Genomic DNA, 18,883 nt, shown 5'->3' on the forward strand with positions numbered 1-18,883 from the left:
TTGTCCAAGCTTGTATTTATTGATTTCTGTGCCTATAATTTAAGAGTAAATAGAAATAGATGTGCGTTTTAAGTTTAAAAAGTATCTCACAAATATAAATAAAGCACAGGATATGTACCATTACTGTTAAACCGTGTTAAACCATTTGTTTTATACAAGTATCCAGTTTCCATGTTGAAACACATATTTTTATTCATTTGTTCATCACAGAATGTGTTTTGAAACTGAACACGTGTGCAGGAACAGTGCACCAACAATACTATTGGTTCCTCGTGATACGAACGTTGCTAAGAGACGCTCCAAACTACCTGCTTCCATGGTAACTAAAAACAGACCGCTGAAACTTCACGGCAGCTGAGTTGCACGCAGAAAACAACAAACCTATCTGTGTGGTAAACATTACCGTCATGGCGTTACCATTTCTGCCGGGAAATTCTCACAATGCACAGGTAAATTAATCACGTAATTATGTGTTTTGGGTAGCAGGCTAATTCCCAAGCTAAACGTATGTGCTCACCTTGAAATACCAGTTGGATAGGACGGTTGTTTTTTTTTCAGCTTTCGGTGAGTAGTGAAACCTTAAAACTACCGGAGGTATGCTAAGCCTTTTCATGCTGTTATTAGTTTTTAATGAGCGTCAGCTCAGTAATAACTACTCAATGTGAAGTCAGAAATGTAACCCAATGTTACGTTTGGCTCGTATTCATGAATATACTTTATTCATGTGTACTGTCAGTAGAACATCATTTTTCAAACACTTATTTGAGTGTTTGCTTTGCAGGCTGATGCATTTTGACTTAGGAGATGTGGCCTCATGTTCATAGATAATTAGCTGATCAGAAAGACATTAGAACATTAATTGATGTTAATATTGTTTTCTGGAGCAAATCCATTCCAGCCTGTCATTAACAGAAAGAGTCTGGACATGGTTTCTCCTTTCTGTACCACAGCTGAGGAAGGAGAGATTCCACAAATCCCAACATTTTGATTATTACAAAGGAGTCCCAATGCTGATGGGGTCTGATAAGCCAGGCATCGGAGGAGAGCTCTTAGTTGGACAAAAGATCACACCAAAGTATTCTGTCTATCCCAAAGGACATGGCTTTGATCTACCACCGTGGGTGGCCTTTGACAAACAGGTGAAGGGAAATAGATCAGTTTTACCTGACTACTCATGCACACACACTATAAAAGTTTATAAGATAGGCTACATGCAGTACAGCTCATATTTTTCATTCCTTATTATTCCTACTGGCATGGTAAAACACGTCCAATAGATTATGTTTCTGAACCTTTTAATTAGCAATCCTGCATTAACATTTGCTCATATTATAAATCATATATTAATCAGTCCTGTAACTAAATGATCACAATTTGATAAAACTGACCAACAAAATGCCATCGTGTCCCCCCAGGCTCTGTGTTTTGAAGCCTACTTTCAGGAGGCTGTGCCATTGGCACGGGATGAGACATACAGAATCCGAAAATGCAAGATCTACTTCTACCTGGAGGATGATACCATACAGGTGGTGGAGCCAGAGTACAAGAACAGTGGCATCCCTCAAGGTGTCTGTGATATCCCAGGAAATATCTTGGGAATGTTGCTCAAACTAAAATATTTGGTTTTCCATGTTTTTTCCCCCCCATCTTTTACCACAACATAAAGTTGACTGCGATAAGTAATGTCACACGTGTTGCTTACCATTACTGTGTTGGTGATCCCTGTGGCAGGAACACTTATTCGTCGCCACCGTATCCCACTGCCTCCCCCAAACGACGACCAGTTCTACAACATTTACCACTTCAACATCAACCAACAGATGGTGCTGTACTCTCGCACATTCACCGTGATCGACTGTGACTCTTTCACAAGGAACTTTCTCACCAAACTCGGGGTGCTCTTAAACTACCCTGTTACTGTACCTGATGACCCCTACAGCAACCTCCGGGAAAAGGTAGGCATCAGAGCCACAACGTTGTTTGTGAATGAAAATTTTTGTTATAATTATTTTATTCATGAATCAGGATTGAATCAAGTATTGTAAGAAGAAAAAAAGTCCCCCACATTTTTTAAACAGATTAGGCTCTTTCAAGTAATCAGTATCATAGCATGTGAATGTACAGCATACAATTATTTCTACTTTAAATCAGTCTCTTTTTTTTAAATAACTGATGAATAATTCAGTCTATGGCCTATTCCATTCAAAGTTGTGTTTTACAGCTGCCTATTTTGTCAAATGTCATCTGTTAATGAATTGTTATAACACTGATACCTTCTCTTGAAGAAAAGTATTGCCAACACAAAAATTCCAGCTCTCCTCTCTTTTTTCCTACATTATGATGTTCTTAATTTCTCTCTTTCAGATTGAAGAAAGTATGAAGCCTCTGCGGCCGTACGAGAGACGTGACACGCTGAAGCAGTTCCTGGATTATGATCGCAAGGTCCTGCGTTTCTACTGCTACTGGGATGACACTGAGAGCATTTTCGGGGACCCACGGGAGCTCATACTGCACTACTTCCTGGCTGATGACACCGTTGAGATCTTGGAGGTGGTCTACCGAAACTCTGGGAGAGAAAACGTGCCCAAATTCCTAAATCGCAGCAAACTACCTAAGGTGAGGCACCACAGTAGAAGCTGTGGGAAAAAAAATGTGTCTTTGAGCCACTGGAGTGGAGAGAAGATGACTGACACTTTAATGTTGTCAAGCAGAGGAAGGAAGTAAAACACAGATGTGAAAGGTTATGAAATTTCCTGAATAATTCAGAACGTAGAGAGAAACATTTATAGACATTAATAGTCAACGTTACAGAGGGGTGATTAGAAACATTCAGTGTGCTCAGCTATTTTTTTTTTTTAAATGATTATGTTTTACATTTATAGGTGGTTATTCCAAACCTGCCTGTCTTTCTGGTTGGGTGACTTCTTTCCATCTTTCTCCCACAATCCTTCCCTTCACTGAGACCTCATTCACTGTGACAGGACTGCTGCAGCATTCAGTCTCCCTCAAGCATTTTGGCTTTCTCCTCCAGTTACTGACTGAAGCCTAATTCATCTTGAGAGACAGCCAGACCTCAATCATGTTTGTGTGTGTGTGTGTGTGTGTGTGTGTGTGTGTGTGTGTGTGTGTGTGTGTGTGTGTGTGTGTGTGTTGTTTGTTTGTTTGTGTGTGTGTGTGTGTGTGTGTGTGTGTGTGTGCGTGTGTGTCTTTTTAGTCTAGTAATTGTGTTTGCTCTGATATCTTTTATTAAATGTCAGCCCTAAAGGTTGACCAGAATCCACCATCCAATGGGAAATCAGCCCGTCCTTAATGACACATCATTTCTGCACTTTGTCTCTTTGTTCTGCTGGTTCTGTCTCTCTTTTCCTTCTCTCCATCTTTTGGTCACTTTATCTCTCAGCAGGTGTGTGCGTCCATGTTTGCACGCAGAATGTCGCTCACTTCTGTGAAAATCTTGTCTGATGTGTTTTGTGTAACAGCCGTTTCCTGTCTGTGGTTGTTTGTGTTTCCCCGGCAGCGTACTCCAGCCCCAATGAAGCAGCCTGGAAAGATGACGGACCGCACAGTGCTCAATGTGTTTGCCTCCAAGAGTCAAGGAAAACGATACATACTGGACAGCCTCAAAGTGCGTCTTGTTTCTGCCACGTTCAAACTACACACCGGCTGACATGACATCAAGGTGTTATCTGGGGGGTCACGAGGACCACATGCTCACCTGGCTTTAAAATCCAATCTGATCCGGCCCGGCGTGATCGGATCACATATGGTCAGCTTTAATAATGGCAGTTCACACCTGGCATTATCATGCGACTTTGATCAGATCTCACCTCCCCGCTCTCTATGCAAATGAGACGTTAGACGACGTCCCCAAAATATACAAGTAGCTTCAATCAGCACAGGAACACGAACAGAAAGGGGAGGAGAGGAGTTGAAGCAACAGGCATTTAACAAAATTAGACATCTTTCATCATTTTAATGTTCCGAGTATTAAGACTGAATGCGGCCATAGACCACCTCCGCGTCCCCGACCACCTCCACGTCCCCGACCACCTCCACGTCCCCGACCACCTTCTAACGGTGTTCTGAACAGGTCGGATCTCAAAGCGTCCTGGGTGCTTTCACACCTGTGCTTTAGCTGACCTCCATCCGATCTGATCAGGATCCGGATCAGGATGCCAGGTGTTCAGAAGGTCAATGCACTATGCAGCTGTACACTGATGCTCCCCCTGCAGGGAGAGAGTAAAGCACTGTAAGTTACCACAATCTTCTCGGAAGATGGGAGGCTGATATCGTGGCGTGTTGGTGTTTATGGTTGTAGAATGTTTACTATTCCCATATGCTTGTAATGTTTGGGTGTCATATACAGCATTAGGTGAGCGCTCACCAGAACAACATTTCCACTGAAACAACACGGTCAGGTTTGAGCCCATCCGGTTCATTTACAGCAATGCAAGCTAAATATAAATAAACACACAAATTCATATGTAGATTGGGCAAAATTCTAAGAGTTTACCATTTAAGGTTCAGTATGTGTTTGTTTTCCCTGTTGCTCGCAGACCGGAGCCGTCAATGAGGAGTTTTACAAGGACTGTGATCTGGTTGTAGGCAGTGAAGTGAATGTGTGGGGCAGAAGAGTGGTCATCACTGACTGTGATGACTTCACCAAACACTACTACCGCTCCAAATACGGCATAGGTAATCACCACTATTGAGCTGTTTTTTTTTATTATTTTTTTTATAATTGCTAAAATGTTTCATCAGAAAAAAATAGCATTTCTATACATTATTTTAATTTTAAATTGTTAGTTTAAGGGCCATATTTTACTTTTGTACATTAAATTATTTCACAAAGAATTGTCATTTTAAGGTGTTTTATAAAATATTTTATGCACAAAATGAATGACATAATATGCCCTGTTACACTGACTAATTCTTTTCCAATAGCAGCTTGACGTTTTATCTACTTTCAGTTATCTGTTGCAGTGCTTTATTCTGACCACTTGGGGGCAGTAAGAGCAAGTATCAGTGAGCTGTTACCTTCCTGTAAACCTGATTCCTGAGACCAAACGGTACACAGTGCCTTTGCTCAGAGGATTACCTGTTTATATCAACGGATGCAACTAAAATGTTTTCTCAATCACTCCTTGATCGATGGATATCAGAACCGATTAAGTCCAGAACTCTATCCACCTGACATCAGAGACTCAGGCCTATGTCGGAGTCTCCATGCCTCCACAGTCAAGGCACTGGGGACCGCAAGAGGCACACGGCTCCCCAGCAGGAGAAACCCAGGCTCGTCCTGGTGTGTCTGCCACCCTGGGCAGGGTTTTGGGGCGTTAGTCACAGCAGTAAACCAGGCGGAGCCCATGCTGACAGGCTGCAGTGATGGAGGGTCCTGTCTGACTCTGAGCAGTCAGAGGTCAGACCAGGGATGGATTACCTGCTTCCCTCTGATCATCGCAGCTCTCCTCCTGGGTTTCTTTCTTCTTTTAAGTGTTTTGTCTTTTCTTCCTGCTCCTTCCTCTCAGAGGACTTCACCCCAGTGCAGTACAAAGCTCCCCCAGTCCCTAAGCCCCCGAGGCCTGTGCCCCCCTACAACGGCTTTGGCTCTGAGGAGGATTCGTTAAGCTTCTGCCAGGGCCTGCTGCCTAAGCCCCCACAGAAAGATTTCCGCAAATTTATGGAGAAAGACAGGTTGGATGAGTTGTAGCCACAGCCACAGTCCAATTACAAACTGAAATATTTGTGTCTGTGTGTTCATGGTAGCCTCAAACTGCAGTGTGTGTATGTCCTCCCAGATGTGGCCGAGAAAGTCATGTGCTGAATTTCCGCGCCAAGATGATGACCACTGATCCTGTTGACGTGGAGAGGGTGTTCATCGTCTCCTTCTACCTCAGTGATGACTCCATTTGTGTGTTTGAACGTCCACAGAAGAACTCCGGTAAAAACCTTTGGACCATTGCTGCACCAAAACTACTCCAAGGACTGGAGATACAAATCTTCGACTCTCCTAGTAAACATGAAGTTTGTCAGGTTTCATTTCCAGATCTAGATTCTTTTGAAAGTTAAAACAGATGATGTGTAGCTCAATGTCCGCCACTGATGCAAATCAATACTTTTACAAAGAAAGATGAACACTTTGCCATAGGACTCAGCATGGATCCAAAATGAGATCTCAAACCATATAAATCATGTTACTGGAGGAATTTCAATTCAATTTAGAAATAAAACATATTGTCAACATAAATTTCGTTGTCAAAATAGATGCTAGTGCCTTGAACATTTGAACCAAAGACCAAGTGAAATGACGTATAACTGAATTACTCACACTCTTCCTTCCCTCTCTTACATCCTGCACCAGGTGTGGTTGATGGTAAGTTTCTGGAGCGTGGTCGTGTAAAGAAGCCAGGCCAGGAGGTGTTCAAGAGCAAGCCGTCGGAGTACTTCACGGCTCAGGATCTGTATGTCGGAGCCAGCCTCTGTCTCAACAGTAGAAACTTCGAACTTCTGGATGCTGATGAATACACCTTCAACTACATGGAGCAGCATGCTGAAGAGGTATGGAGGGAGCTGAAGGAAGAGTATTTGTTCTCTAAGGTTTTGGTATCACACATTTGTTTTCAGTTGTGTTTAATGGCTCGGGGACAGGAAGCAGTCATCTTTCCTCTTGTGTTACTGAGTGCATGTTTGTGTGTTACTATGGAAAGTTTCCCAAAGCAAACCTGGGCAGCATCCTCAGCAAACTACGTTCTGTACCGGAGGGGAAGCAGAGTGAGATCAGGAAGTTTCTGACTCTCAGTGACCCCAGCAACACTGGCTTCATCCCCCACGAGTCGTTCAGGTACAGTCATAAAACACAAATAGTTAGCTTTGGAACTTGACCTCACAATAGTATGTAATGAAGTGGACGATCAGAGTCTCCTCAGTCAGAGCAAAACTCAAGTTTAAGTCCAGATTTATAATGTCAGGTCTGGTCATGAAGTGCAGTTGCAGTATGATTTAAATCAACTGTACGTATTAACCAGGAAGAACAAATGAAAAAGGTGGCACGGAACTTAAATAAAGACATACCTGATAGGAAATAAATGATCCTGGGGACGTAAGGTCGTAAATATTACGAGAATAAGTAACAAAAGGAAGCAAAGAGAAGAATACACACTGTCTTTATACAGTAGTTAGGACTGCAAGATGTGATTATGTTCCATCAATTTTTGTGTGTTTATTTTCTTCCATGTGTGCCTGCATGTTCCTCAGGGGCCTGCTGATGGGCCTGGACATCGGCCTGTCGGAGCATGAGGTGCTGGTTCTGGGCCGATGTTTTTCAGAGCGCCAGCAGCCTGTGGTGGACCTGGGCCTAATGCTGGCTGTGGCCCAGGACCTGATTAACAAGAAGTACTTTGAGGACCTCCCTAAAATGGCCAGAGCATTCACACACCACGACCGGCACAAGTAAGCGACACACAGATGTTAGTTCGAGACAAAATACTGCTGCAGCAGAAACACACACACACACACACACACACACACACACACACACACACACACACACACAGGCAGATAGATCACAACAAGACATCAATCGTGCAGCCAGTGGCCCCATATCTCAGGGCAACGATTAGTTCCAGCAATGCGAGAGTGGAGCATTGGAACCAGATGGACCTTAAAGACCTGCATGGCATGTAGCTCTGCAGGCCAGCGGACGTGCACACACACTCACTTGGTCTCCCTCTGTCTGTCCGTCACCTTCACTTTCTTTTTGTGCAAAACAAAATCACACATTTGATGGCACGTACACTACATACATCTGCTCACCCATATGACAACACCTTTGAGGGTTACGTTAGCTGAAGTGGATGGTTAGCGGTGCCACAGTGCTAAGCTGACTTGTCTGTTTATATGTCTCTGTTGACACCCTCAGTTAGCGTCAGATTGTTCATCAACATCCCTGTAATGACGATGGCATGACAAGAATGGCCTCTGGACTGTGTGGCATCACTGTGGAAAACAACTATGGTCTTAGGGGACAAGCATCCTCTGTTTTACAAACTCTCTCTCACACACACACACACACACACACACACACACACACACACACACACACACACACACACACACACACACGCTGGCTTTACACATAATCAGTTCGAGACATTTTTCCATAAATAATCATCTTTATACTAAATCACTTTGTGACATTTTTCCATAAATAATCACTCTATTTCCAGCCTCATGAGGATGGTAGTTTATATGAAATGACAACAAAGGCCGACTTATGTTGCTGCTGATGGCACATTTTCTCTGATGTCATGTATTGGCTTCTAAACTGGTTGTTTTGTTTTCCTTTGAGCCTCATTCAAGTATCTCAGTACAAACAGGCCAAACAATAGTTTGTAAACTGCTGTTTTTGGGCTTTTCCTCATGCAGGATACCTGTGTTTCTCTGCTCTCCTTTGTCTCTAGATCTGGCCGTCTCTCCACCAAAGAGATGAGGACCATTTGTAAAGCCTTCCAGCTTCCTCTGCCTGAGAACCTGCTTAGCGGTTTGCTCAGCAGGTAAGAGCCCACTAATCACTGCCCAGTTCAGGGTGCAGCAGTTCAAGGTCGCACTACATTTTCAAAATAGTTTTGAATAATTCATTCTCCTTGATTATTAAGTATAACTCAGTGTCTTTGCCAAGATTTGTTTCTTGGCACGGCTGAAAAAAATATGCATTGGAAGTCGTGTTTAATACAGTAGCTTCATTTAAATCCTCACATGGAGATTTCTAAAGAACAAGTTGCATGTCGGCTGCAGGTTTGCAGATGGAGACGAGATTGACTACCGCGCCTTCCTCGCTGGTATTAACTGGTTAGAGCACCGTGCTCCACCGGTAATGTCCGAAGACATCTTAAAGGTAAGGCAGGGGAATGACGGGAATGCAATACAAAAAAAAAAAAGAAAGTTAAGAGAGGAAAAGGGGAAAGTAAACTTTTTAAGAGACACAGTAACGGTTTTCAGAGCGTGTTCACAGATTTTTAAACTGGTGCAATTGAAAATCAGTCTACATTTTACTCCTACCTGAAGCAGTGAGCCAAAGTGAGAGTCAAGTGAGAGGGAAGGAATTATTAAATGGAGGACAATTTACTGTGTGCTGTAAATTACCTGAAAGGGAACGACACACAGACACGCACGCACGCACACACACACACACACACGCGCACACACACACACACACACACACACACACACACACACACACACACACACACACACACACACACAAAGCTGGTCAAAAAGGAAGCAGCTGTTTTTCTTTCTTGCATTTGAGTCTTTCCTATGTATTGCTGATTTGCTGTGCTTTGCTACAGCCAATTCTAAGCAGTAACAGGTGAGTAGGATAAATACACCCATCAGCCACCACATGTGAACCACCTGCCTTATACTGTGTTGGTCCCCCTTGTGCAGCAAAACAGCTCTGACCTGTGGAGACGTGGACTCCACAAGATCTCTGCAGGTGTTCTGTGGGATCAGGTGCCAGGCATGCATTAGCAGCAGAGGTGGGGCCTCCTCATCCTACAGATGCTCAATCAGTTTGAGATCTGAGTAATATGGAGGCCAGGTCATCAGCCAAAATGCTTTGTCATGTCCCTCGATCCATTCCTGATAACATAAATACTGTTGCCAAAGAGAAAGTTTGATTCATCAGAGCAGGCCGCCTTCCTCTATTGCCTCATGGTCCAGTTCTGACACTCACAGGCCCATTGTAGGTGGTTTCAGGGGTGGACAGGGGTCAGTATGAGCCCTCTGAACAGTCTGCAGCTACTCAGCTCCATACACAGAAAGCCAGGAAGCACTGTGTGCTTTGACACCTCTCTATCAGCGCCTGCATTAAGGTTTCAGCTATTGGCGCTACAGTAGCTCCTCTGTGGGATTAGACCTCACAAGCCAGCCTTTGCTCCCCTGTCATGGGGGCATGACCTTTGGGAATTGTTACCTATGCCTACCAGGGACATCCAGCAAGACCTGCCATTGTTGGAAATGCTCTGATCCAGTCGTCTAGCCATCGCTATAGCCCCTGTCAAAGTCAGTCAGATCACAGTTTTTTGGCCATTTTTCCTGCTTCCAACTTGTCAACTTCAAGAGCTGACTGTTCACTTCCTGCCTCATATATCCCACCCTTTGACAGGGGCCATCATAATGACATAATTCATGTTAATCACTTCATCTGTCTGTGGTTTTAATGTTTAGGCTGATCGGTATACACGGTGGAGTGACACGAAAGGAGGGTTTACATGGTCAGAGAAAATGGACTAGATTTGTGTGTGTGTGTGTGTGTGTGTGTGTGTGTGTGTGTGTGTGTGTGTGTGTGTGTGTGTGTGTGTGTGTGTGTGTGTGTGTGCAGACAAAGTGCTTACTTAATTCTTTGTTTTTGTCTGCCATGGTTTCCAGCTGCCCTTCACCCTTTTTGGTTTCTCAGCCCAAACTGGTCGCTCAGTTTCTGCTCAACTACTCTGTCCTTGTAAAAAAAAAGCTTAATGCTAAACCCTGAAAAAAGAATGAAAATGGCCACTCAATTTTATTTTTATTGGAAGCTGTCAAGCACAACAGGATTGTTATGTTGACCAACTTCTTCTTGGGAGCCTTTTTGGTATTTGCAGCAATCCATATGCTTTTTTAGTATTGTCAATTTTCTCATTACTTCTGCTGCAATTATTCTCTCTGTCTGTTCATTATATTTAACAATCTTGGGACCAATCCAAAAAACAAGGGCAATAAAGCAATAACTAGATTGCACTTCTACAAGAAGGTCTTTTGTTTTCTGTGTGCAGGATTTAATCAGTCTAATGGAGGTTAAAGGCAGCTCTCAGTCTTCGAGTTTTAAACAAGTCAGTTATTCACACAGCACATAAAGTAGGATAAGACAAATAAAAGAGGAACAAAGGAGATATCTACTGCAGAGAGTTACAAAGTTACGATAATAAAACAAGCTGGACACTAAAATAATCAGTTACTGGTAACACTGTAAGTATTTAAATGTTTGACAGGATGGTGCAGTGACATGAACATTTCTGTTGTGTCCAGGTTGACGTGAACCCGAAGCTCAACGCTGGAGGAGCCACAGTGACAAACGTCAACTACTCTGCCCTCCTGCAGGATGTGTTCAGCTTTCCCCGCAACAACGCTGGCCCAACAACCACCACCTCGGCATAGACACACAGCGGGAGGTGAAAAGCATTTTGCCTCACCAACAACTATTTTGCATCACAAACACTAGATGTTCCTCAATTAAAGAACACGGTACATCAGCTAACTGCCGTCTGCGTTTTCATCGTGTGACCTGCTGTCAATGGGTGAAGCCGCAGGGGATGGGATGTGTGTGAATAATTTCAAAGTTTGTTTTTCTTGTAGGTGAATAATTTGGCAGTAATGGTCTCGGAGGTTCAAGTGTTAACACAATCCAGTTACCTGGAAAATTGGTGCTTTAGGGAACGAAATGTTCTGAGAACACAGATGCTTTTTGATGTGCTTTTGTGTCGTCTGTGTGTGTGTGTGTGTGTGTGTGTGTGTGTGTGTGTGTGTGTGTGTGTGTGTGTGTGTGTGTGTGTTAGCATGAGTTTGTGTGAATCCAGCCGAGACACAGTTAAAAGACACACGGCATTGAAGCGGAACCATATTTCAGCTCCGGCCAGCGTGTGCTCATGCACTTTATGATTACAGGGTGTTACACTGTCTCCTCCAGCTCGGGGCTTTAAGTTGATGATAAGCGGAAAAATCGCCCCTGGGGGGAATGATGTATGCTGGATGTCGAGTGGTAAAATCTACCAACCTGACAGAAGCCATCCGTGCTGGAAAATACAGATGTAGATGGGCTCTGATGAGTCTAAAAGCCAGAAAGAAAGGCCTAAAAAAGCTTCTCATCACACATTAAAGTAGAAAAGTAAAGAGGAAAACTAAACAGAGTCAAGTTTGAGCCCCTGTTTGAGATTCTTTCAGGCGCATTGAAGTATCAGACACTTATCGTTAATGATAGTTGATGGGATTTGTTCACATTAAATACAGAAAAATATAGCTGAGGAGGATATCGGGAGAGCTGAGGAGGAAGTGAGCTCCTCGGAGGTCTAAATTATAAGGAGCTACACCCTCATTATGTGTTTAGCTGTGTGTGTGTGGCAGTGTTAAAATACATAAAGGCACAGGTTGTTCAGGTTGAGGCGCCACTGTAATCAGAGCCTGCCATGCAAATTATAGTAAAGGGATTAGTCAAACATTAGGTAATCAACCACCCAATCCCCTCTATGTAACCACACGCATCATACACACGGCCTCACCCCTTCACACTGTGCACAGAAAGGGTGCATTACATCAGCTGGGGCATTATCGGGTCCACTCCGTCTGCTTTCACACATACTAAAATATTAACCTCCCCTGTCACCCACCACCAAAACACAAAGGGTGACGTCGGTGCGGTCAGCGGTGGCAGGGAGCTTCCTGAGCACATACTTGGCCTTTTTTTGCCTTCTGAAGCATGCCATGAGCGAGGGAGGAATCTGCCCCCCCCCCCACCCCCCGTCCAGCGCTCCTTTTCCTGCCGTCAGTCTCGGTCTCTTCGCACCCACACATCCCATTTTCTGCCCTGTCATGCTCTGTGGCACAGCAACAAGCAAACTGAAGGAGCTGCGACGTCACCGTTGGTCTTTGAAATGCGGTTGTAACGTGTGATGTGCAGAACATCCTTCAGGTTCAGTAGGACTCAATAATTTGTTGGATTTTATGGTGTTAACTACAGTGGAAGGCCGGCATTAATCTCTTGTTATTGTTCTCTGTGTCTGTTGCTCTGACAGCACAACGGTGTGACTCACTGATCTGTGTTGTAAGACTTTTTAGACAACAGTGAAGCTCTATGACACAGTTGAAGTAATCAGGCTTCGGGTATTCAGGCAATCCTTGTTAGTAGGGTCACTTCGTTGTTTGAATTTGGGGAAGAAGCAGCCTTTAGTTAAATCAAAGTCCTGCACTGAGAATGGAAACATATGTAATTATAACCAGGAAAATAGACCTCGAGTATTAAAATTCCTCAATATATAATAAAGGTCCCTGTGACTGATATGCATTATACTGATTGTTCTCGTGATTACTTTCTTTATTGATTAATCTGCCGAATATTTTCTAGATAAATGTATTGATTGTTTGTAGAAGAAGAAAGTAGCTTTAAAAAGTGAATACTCGAGTAAAGTACACACCTCAAATTAGCACTGAATTACAGTGCTTACATAAAAATTACTTCATTTTTTCTAATGCTTGTTTCCAGTGAGAGTGTCACGAGCCTAAACCTGGACTGTACTGCATGTCTCCAGGTTCAGGGGCATCCTGAATGTTTTTTATTCTTTAAGTTGGTTTGGCATCAAAATTTTAGACTGCCTCTCAGCACCGCTACTTGTCCCATATTGTCCCACATTGTCCAACACAAACATACTCTTTGCACCACCTTTGGTCTGTTGGAGTCTGGTCCCCCGGGTGACCATGAGCGTAGGCCTATGCTCATATCATCTAATTATATCCTCCTTCAATAGACCAAGTGAATATTTTATATTCAGTTTTGGCAACAGAGGCAGGTTAAGCCCTTGAACTGGCATGATGACCAAAACTCATCTTTTGGATGTGGTATATAAATGCTTGTGATAGTGTGAGTGCTTTAATCTGATTTAATTGAGAGGATTTTGGTCTACATGCAGTATGAAGGCATCTTCTAGTAGCATTAGCATAGAAGAAAGTAGTATATGGAAGTTAAACCGCCACGTTGGCTAACGTGAATGGAACTTGTGAGTCGAACCTCCCTGATGCGGTCTCCTCTCAGCATGTCATGTTTTGCTGATGAGTGACTGATCTCTGTTGTCTCTGTCTCTACTCAGCAGAATCAGAACATGGAGACTTGCTGTAAAGAATCTGCGTCTCTTGCTTTGTCCTCGTTTCTTTTTACTGCTGCTTTGCTCTGGACCGCTGTAAAAACCGATATGCAGGAAATTCATGAACGTCTCCTGGGTGAAGAGGATCTGAGTGTGTCGTACACATGCCAATAAGTGCGTGTGTGTGCGTGCGTCCGTGCATGTTAATGTGCGCGATGGGCTGAGTGCCAATCTGATGTAGTCATTTCTAATCTATGAGGTCTAAACAGATATCGGAGAACAAGTGGGGGGAAGTTTCTGTTTACTGGCTGCGTGCCTTTCTTCTCTCATGACAACAAATCTTAAACCTGGAAGCTCGCAGACACACACACACATCACAGAGCACCTGCGTTCTGATGTTTTTCTCAGAACTGTTCCCCCAGAGCAGCCGTTTTGGGCCTTTCAGTTCACTCCGCATAAGCTGCTAGAAAATGATATTTGGTTGCTTCAGTTTATTTTTAAACAACTTAAAACCCTAAATTTGGAAAGTGTTGGAGTTTTTATAGTCGATGCATTTACAGTGGTGTGAAAAAGTGTTTGCCCCCTTCCTGATTTCCAATTGTTTTGCATGTTTGTCACACTTAAATGTTTCAGATCATCAAACAAATTTAAATATTAGTCAAAGATAACACAAGTAAACACAAAATGCAGTTTTTAAATGAAGGTTTTTTTTTTATTATTAAGGGAGAAAAAAACAATCCAAACCCACATGGCCCTGTGTGAAAAAGTGTTTGCCCCCTCCTGTTAGAATATAACTTAACTGTGGTTCATCACACCTGAGTTCAATTTCTCGAGCCACACCCAGGCCTGATTACTGACACACCTGTTCTCAATCAAGAAACCACTTCAATAGGACCTGCCTGACAAAGTGAAGGAGACCAGAAGATCCTCAAAAGATAGACATCATGCCGAGATCCAAAGAAATTCAGGAACAAATGAGAAAGAAAGTAATTGAGATCTATCAGTCTGGAAAAGGTTCTAAAGCCATTTCTAAAGCTTTGGGACTCCAGAGAACCACAGTGAGAACCATTATCCACAAATGGAGAAAACATGGAACAGTGGTGAACCTTCCCAGGAGCAGCCGGCCGACCAAAATTACCCCAAGAGTGCAGCGACGACTCATCCGAGAGGTCACAAAAGACCCCACGACAACATCCAAAGAACTGCAGGCCTCACTTGCCTCAGTTAAGGTCAGTGTTCATGACTCCACCAGAAGAAAGAGACTCGGCAGAAATGGCCTGCATGGCTGAGTTCCAAGACGAAAACCACCGCTGAGCAAAAAGAACATTAAGGCTCGTCTCATTTTGCCAGAAAACATCTTGATGATCCCCGAGACTTTTGGGAAAATACTCTGTGGACTGACGAGACAAAAGTTGAACTTTTTGGAAGGTGTGTGTCCCGTTACATCTGACGTAAAAGTAACACCACATTTCAGAAGAAGAACCTCATACCAACAGTAAAATATGGTGGTGGTAGTGTGATGGTCTGGGGCTGTTTTGCTGCTTCAGGACCTGGAAGACTTGCTGTGATAAATGGAACCATGAATTCTACTGTCTACCAAAAAATCCTGAAGGAGAATGTCCGGCCATCTGTTCGTGACCTCAAGCTGAAGCCAACTTGGGTTCTGCAGCAGGACAATGATCCAAAACACACCAGCAAGTCCACCTCTGAATGGATGAAGAAAAACAAAATGAAGACTTTGGAGTGGCCTCGTCAAAGTCCTGACCTGAATCCTATTGAGATGCTGTGGCATGACCTTAAAAAGGAGGTTGGTGCTGGAAAACCCTCCAATGTGGCTGAATTACAACAACTCTGTAAAGATGAGTCGGCCAACATTCCTCCACAGCTGGAAAAGACTCATTGGAAGTTATCGCAAACGCTTGATTGCAGTTGTTGCTGCTGAGGGTGGCCCAACCAGTTATTAGGTTTAGGGGACAAACACTTTTTCACACAGGGCCATGTGGGTTTGGATTTTGTTTCTCCCTTAATAATAAAAACCTTCATTTAAAAACTGCATTTTGTGTTTACTTGTGTTATCTTTGACTAATATTTAAATTTGTTTGATGATCTGAAACATTTAAGTGTGACAGACATGCAAAAAAATAATAAATCAGTAAAGAGGCAAACACTTTTTCACACCACTGTATATACACAACATGCAAAAGAGACAGAGAGTTCATAGCGATGCTAGCAGCTCTGTGTCGTAAACTAAGTACTAAGAGTAGCATGCTAACATGCTCACAATGACAATGCTTATATTTACCATCTCAGTAACCTTTATTATTTGGCATTAAGTACAAAGTACAACCGAGGATGATGGAACTTTTGGTTCTGCATGTATTTCATCATTAAAGTACTGTTAAGTATTTTGTTACTAAAAAATGTTGAAAATGTAAAGGAAAGTTCCAAGATTTCCTACCAATTAGGAATCGACGATCCCCAATGAGTGTGGCCCGGTACGTAGATTCACACAGAATTTGGGTCTGGTAATAGCAGGCTAGGATCCAACAAATGTCTTTATTTTTGCAGGATGGGAGACATTTTGTCCACAGCGGGGTTACGGATTATCCTATTAACATTAGAAAACAAACTTTCAAATGATGCGGTCAGTGTAAATAGAAATCCTTTAAAATGACTCCGGCCAAATTTGGGTTTCTCCTCAGGAGGAATTTGAGTTTTTTGTCGGAGCCCATCTCTGTCCCAGGAGGGCCGAAGAGCTGAAGCAGCTTGTTAGGTGTTCTCCGTCTGGACCAGACCGGTAACGGCGCTTCTATACAGATGAAGAGAGTTTAGTGGACTGTGTTTGGCTGCCCTCCTTCATTCCAGTGATTCCTCAGTGCCTATGGGCATTGGCACACAGAGCGAGAGGACTAAGGCTGAGACCCCGCTTCACAGGGTCAGCCACTGCCTCAGGTGCACATGGGAAAACACTTAGCTGCTCTCTTATTGTTCCATCTCGCCCTCTGTGTGTCTCAGACTCCTCCACTGTCTCTCTTTCATCCCCGTCTCTCTCCACGAACCCCCACCCAGGGGTGTTGTTCTCGTTCCACATGCAATATCAAGCACATGACTATGTGTGTTTGTCTTTAAGCGGTTGTTAAGATCGTTAGCTACACTGTGGTCTGCTCTCTTCGCCATCTGAGAAGTGCACGTTGTCTTTGATACCAGAGTTTTATTCCTGCGCTCGACGTTATCCCTTCATTCTGAGCACTTGTACTGGCTAGCTGTGTTTCCCCCTGAACTCCATAACCAGACCTGGTACGCTCATCAAACATCCGTTTTCTTTGGCAGCGGCTGTGACATTACTTTACCTGGTCAAGAACAGACAAAGTTATTCTACACCAGCTGTAAATTACAACTATGGGACTATTCTTGTCAGATGTTTGGCTCCCAGTGGAGGCCATTTCTGAGGCAAACACGGCTGTTTTTGTGTTGCACACCGGTCCTCATAAATCTATTAAAATTATAGCCCTCTTTCATTTTTTTCATGTAGCTGAAAATAATGCTGAAAATCAGCCTTCCAAATGAAGACTGAATATGTCTGTGCACCATCAGTCACCGTACAGCTTTCTCACAGATAATACAAACCGGCTTGAAAGAGGCTTTCCTACACAGAGGGAGAGAACCGAGAGCTTCAGCTGGACAACTGACAGAGATAGATATGTAACTCCTCACATTGTTTTACAATAATATCACCTGAAAGTGTTGGACAAAGATAAACACGGCTGGTGGTAGGACACCAAAGGTCAGTGGATATGTGACTCAGGTGTGATGGAGCTGCAATGTGACCCTGCCCTGCTAATCCGGCTCTGATGGGGAGATGACTCATGTCACGTCAGGTCCAGTCACAGCTCGTGCTCTTAGGGACAGCGGGATCAGACTGCCTACAGCCAAGGTGGGACTCGATCAAGACAGGGACAACTGTCACATCACACTCTTAATAGTCAATGGATTATACACTGATGTAAGAAAGGTGCAACCTGACCTGCGGCCTAATCACAGCAGTGAACAGCCACGGGGTCCAAAATGCTCAGCAGGCAGTCACACATCACTAAAATGGACCAGAACAATGGAGGGAGAGAGGATTTAATCATAATCTTTAAAGTGCGGGTTACCTGTCAACAGCTGTCTCTTAGCAACAACATCACCTTGCCTTTTATTAATGTCCACACTCTCGCCACAGAGAGTTTTTACAAGTTGTTGGGAAGCTGCTTTTGCTGTGCCTTGTCATCTCAGTGGATCCCCTGCTTTTTGCTCAATGTCTTCTTGGGTCTGTCCTCCGCTCTCTACTTCTCACCCCACCCTCCTCTCCCCGCATATGGGATTCACATTTGGCTTCAGTGCACATTTTCTTAATGTGATATTATGATACATTATCTGAAGCCATTTATTCGCTGTCACCACCTCTCATGTGGACGCTGGGCTGAGTAAGCCAAAGGAGAGGCGGTCAGATGCTGTCCAGGTGAGTTACGAGCGTTTCATTTGACACTGTTCACAGCGGGGATCATTTACAATACCTGAAAGTGTAATCAAAATACAAACTGTGCTTACGTGGGTCTCCTGCTCTCTGTCTCTCCAGGAGCCTGTTGGTGGTGGATATGTTTTCACCCTCTCCTGCTGTGGCTGTAAATCGCCCCTGTCGAAAGTGTGTGTGTGTGTGTGTGTGTGTGTGTGTGTGTGTGTGTGTGTGTGTGTGTGTGTTTGTGTGTGTGTGTGTGTGTGCATGTGTGAGGAAACAGAAGGTGAGAAATTTGGGGGTCAGTCGAGGTCTTTCAGGTAATTGCGCTTCTTAAACTTTTGACCCACTAAGCCCTACTTAGTGTGGTGCAGCTTGCTCCCCTTATTTCCCCCGAGAGTTTTGACTCTGCATACCAGGACGTGTGTGTGTGTAGGTTTGTGTGCGATACAATGAGTATCTGAACACATGTTGGCAGCCTCACACAGCCCATGTTATTCTTTTT

General features: G+C 43.7%; 1 protein-coding gene across 2 annotated transcripts; it reads left to right on the forward strand.

Moving 5' to 3' along the window:
* Positions 1-355: 355 nt before the first annotated feature.
* On the forward strand, positions 356-11,265 carry efhc2 (EF-hand domain (C-terminal) containing 2). Of its 2 annotated transcripts, XM_069155106.1 has the most exons (15): positions 356-449; positions 951-1,139; positions 1,416-1,566; positions 1,732-1,955; positions 2,365-2,616; positions 3,518-3,625; positions 4,557-4,695; positions 5,529-5,694; positions 5,799-5,941; positions 6,362-6,558; positions 6,708-6,841; positions 7,255-7,449; positions 8,460-8,552; positions 8,794-8,893; positions 11,062-11,265. In XM_069155106.1, exons 1-15 carry the CDS (start codon positions 408-410, stop codon positions 11,188-11,190), a joined length of 2,262 nt encoding a protein of 753 aa, XP_069011207.1. In that variant the 5' UTR covers positions 356-407; the 3' UTR covers positions 11,191-11,265. The 2 variants fall into 2 exon arrangements, with proteins under 2 accessions (XP_069011207.1, XP_069011208.1); XM_069155107.1 differs by lacking the exon at positions 951-1,139.
* Positions 11,266-18,883: the final 7,618 nt, after the last annotated feature.

The sequence above is a fragment of the Embiotoca jacksoni genome, unplaced genomic scaffold (genome assembly GCF_022577435.1).
Source record: "Embiotoca jacksoni isolate LCO1_2020_lvr unplaced genomic scaffold, fEmbJac1.0.p SCAF_2, whole genome shotgun sequence".
NCBI lineage: Eukaryota > Metazoa > Chordata > Actinopteri > Embiotocidae > Embiotoca > Embiotoca jacksoni.

Coding starts and splice junctions, on each gene's coding strand:
- efhc2 (XM_069155106.1), top strand. CDS start 408: ATGGCGTTACCATTTCTGCCGGGAAATTCTCACAATGCACAG. Junction 1,956..2,364: donor ACAGCAACCTCCGGGAAAAG/GTAGGCATCAGA, acceptor TCTCTCTTTCAG/ATTGAAGAAAGTATGAAGCC. Junction 3,626..4,556: donor ACATACTGGACAGCCTCAAA/GTGCGTCTTGTT, acceptor TGTTGCTCGCAG/ACCGGAGCCGTCAATGAGGA.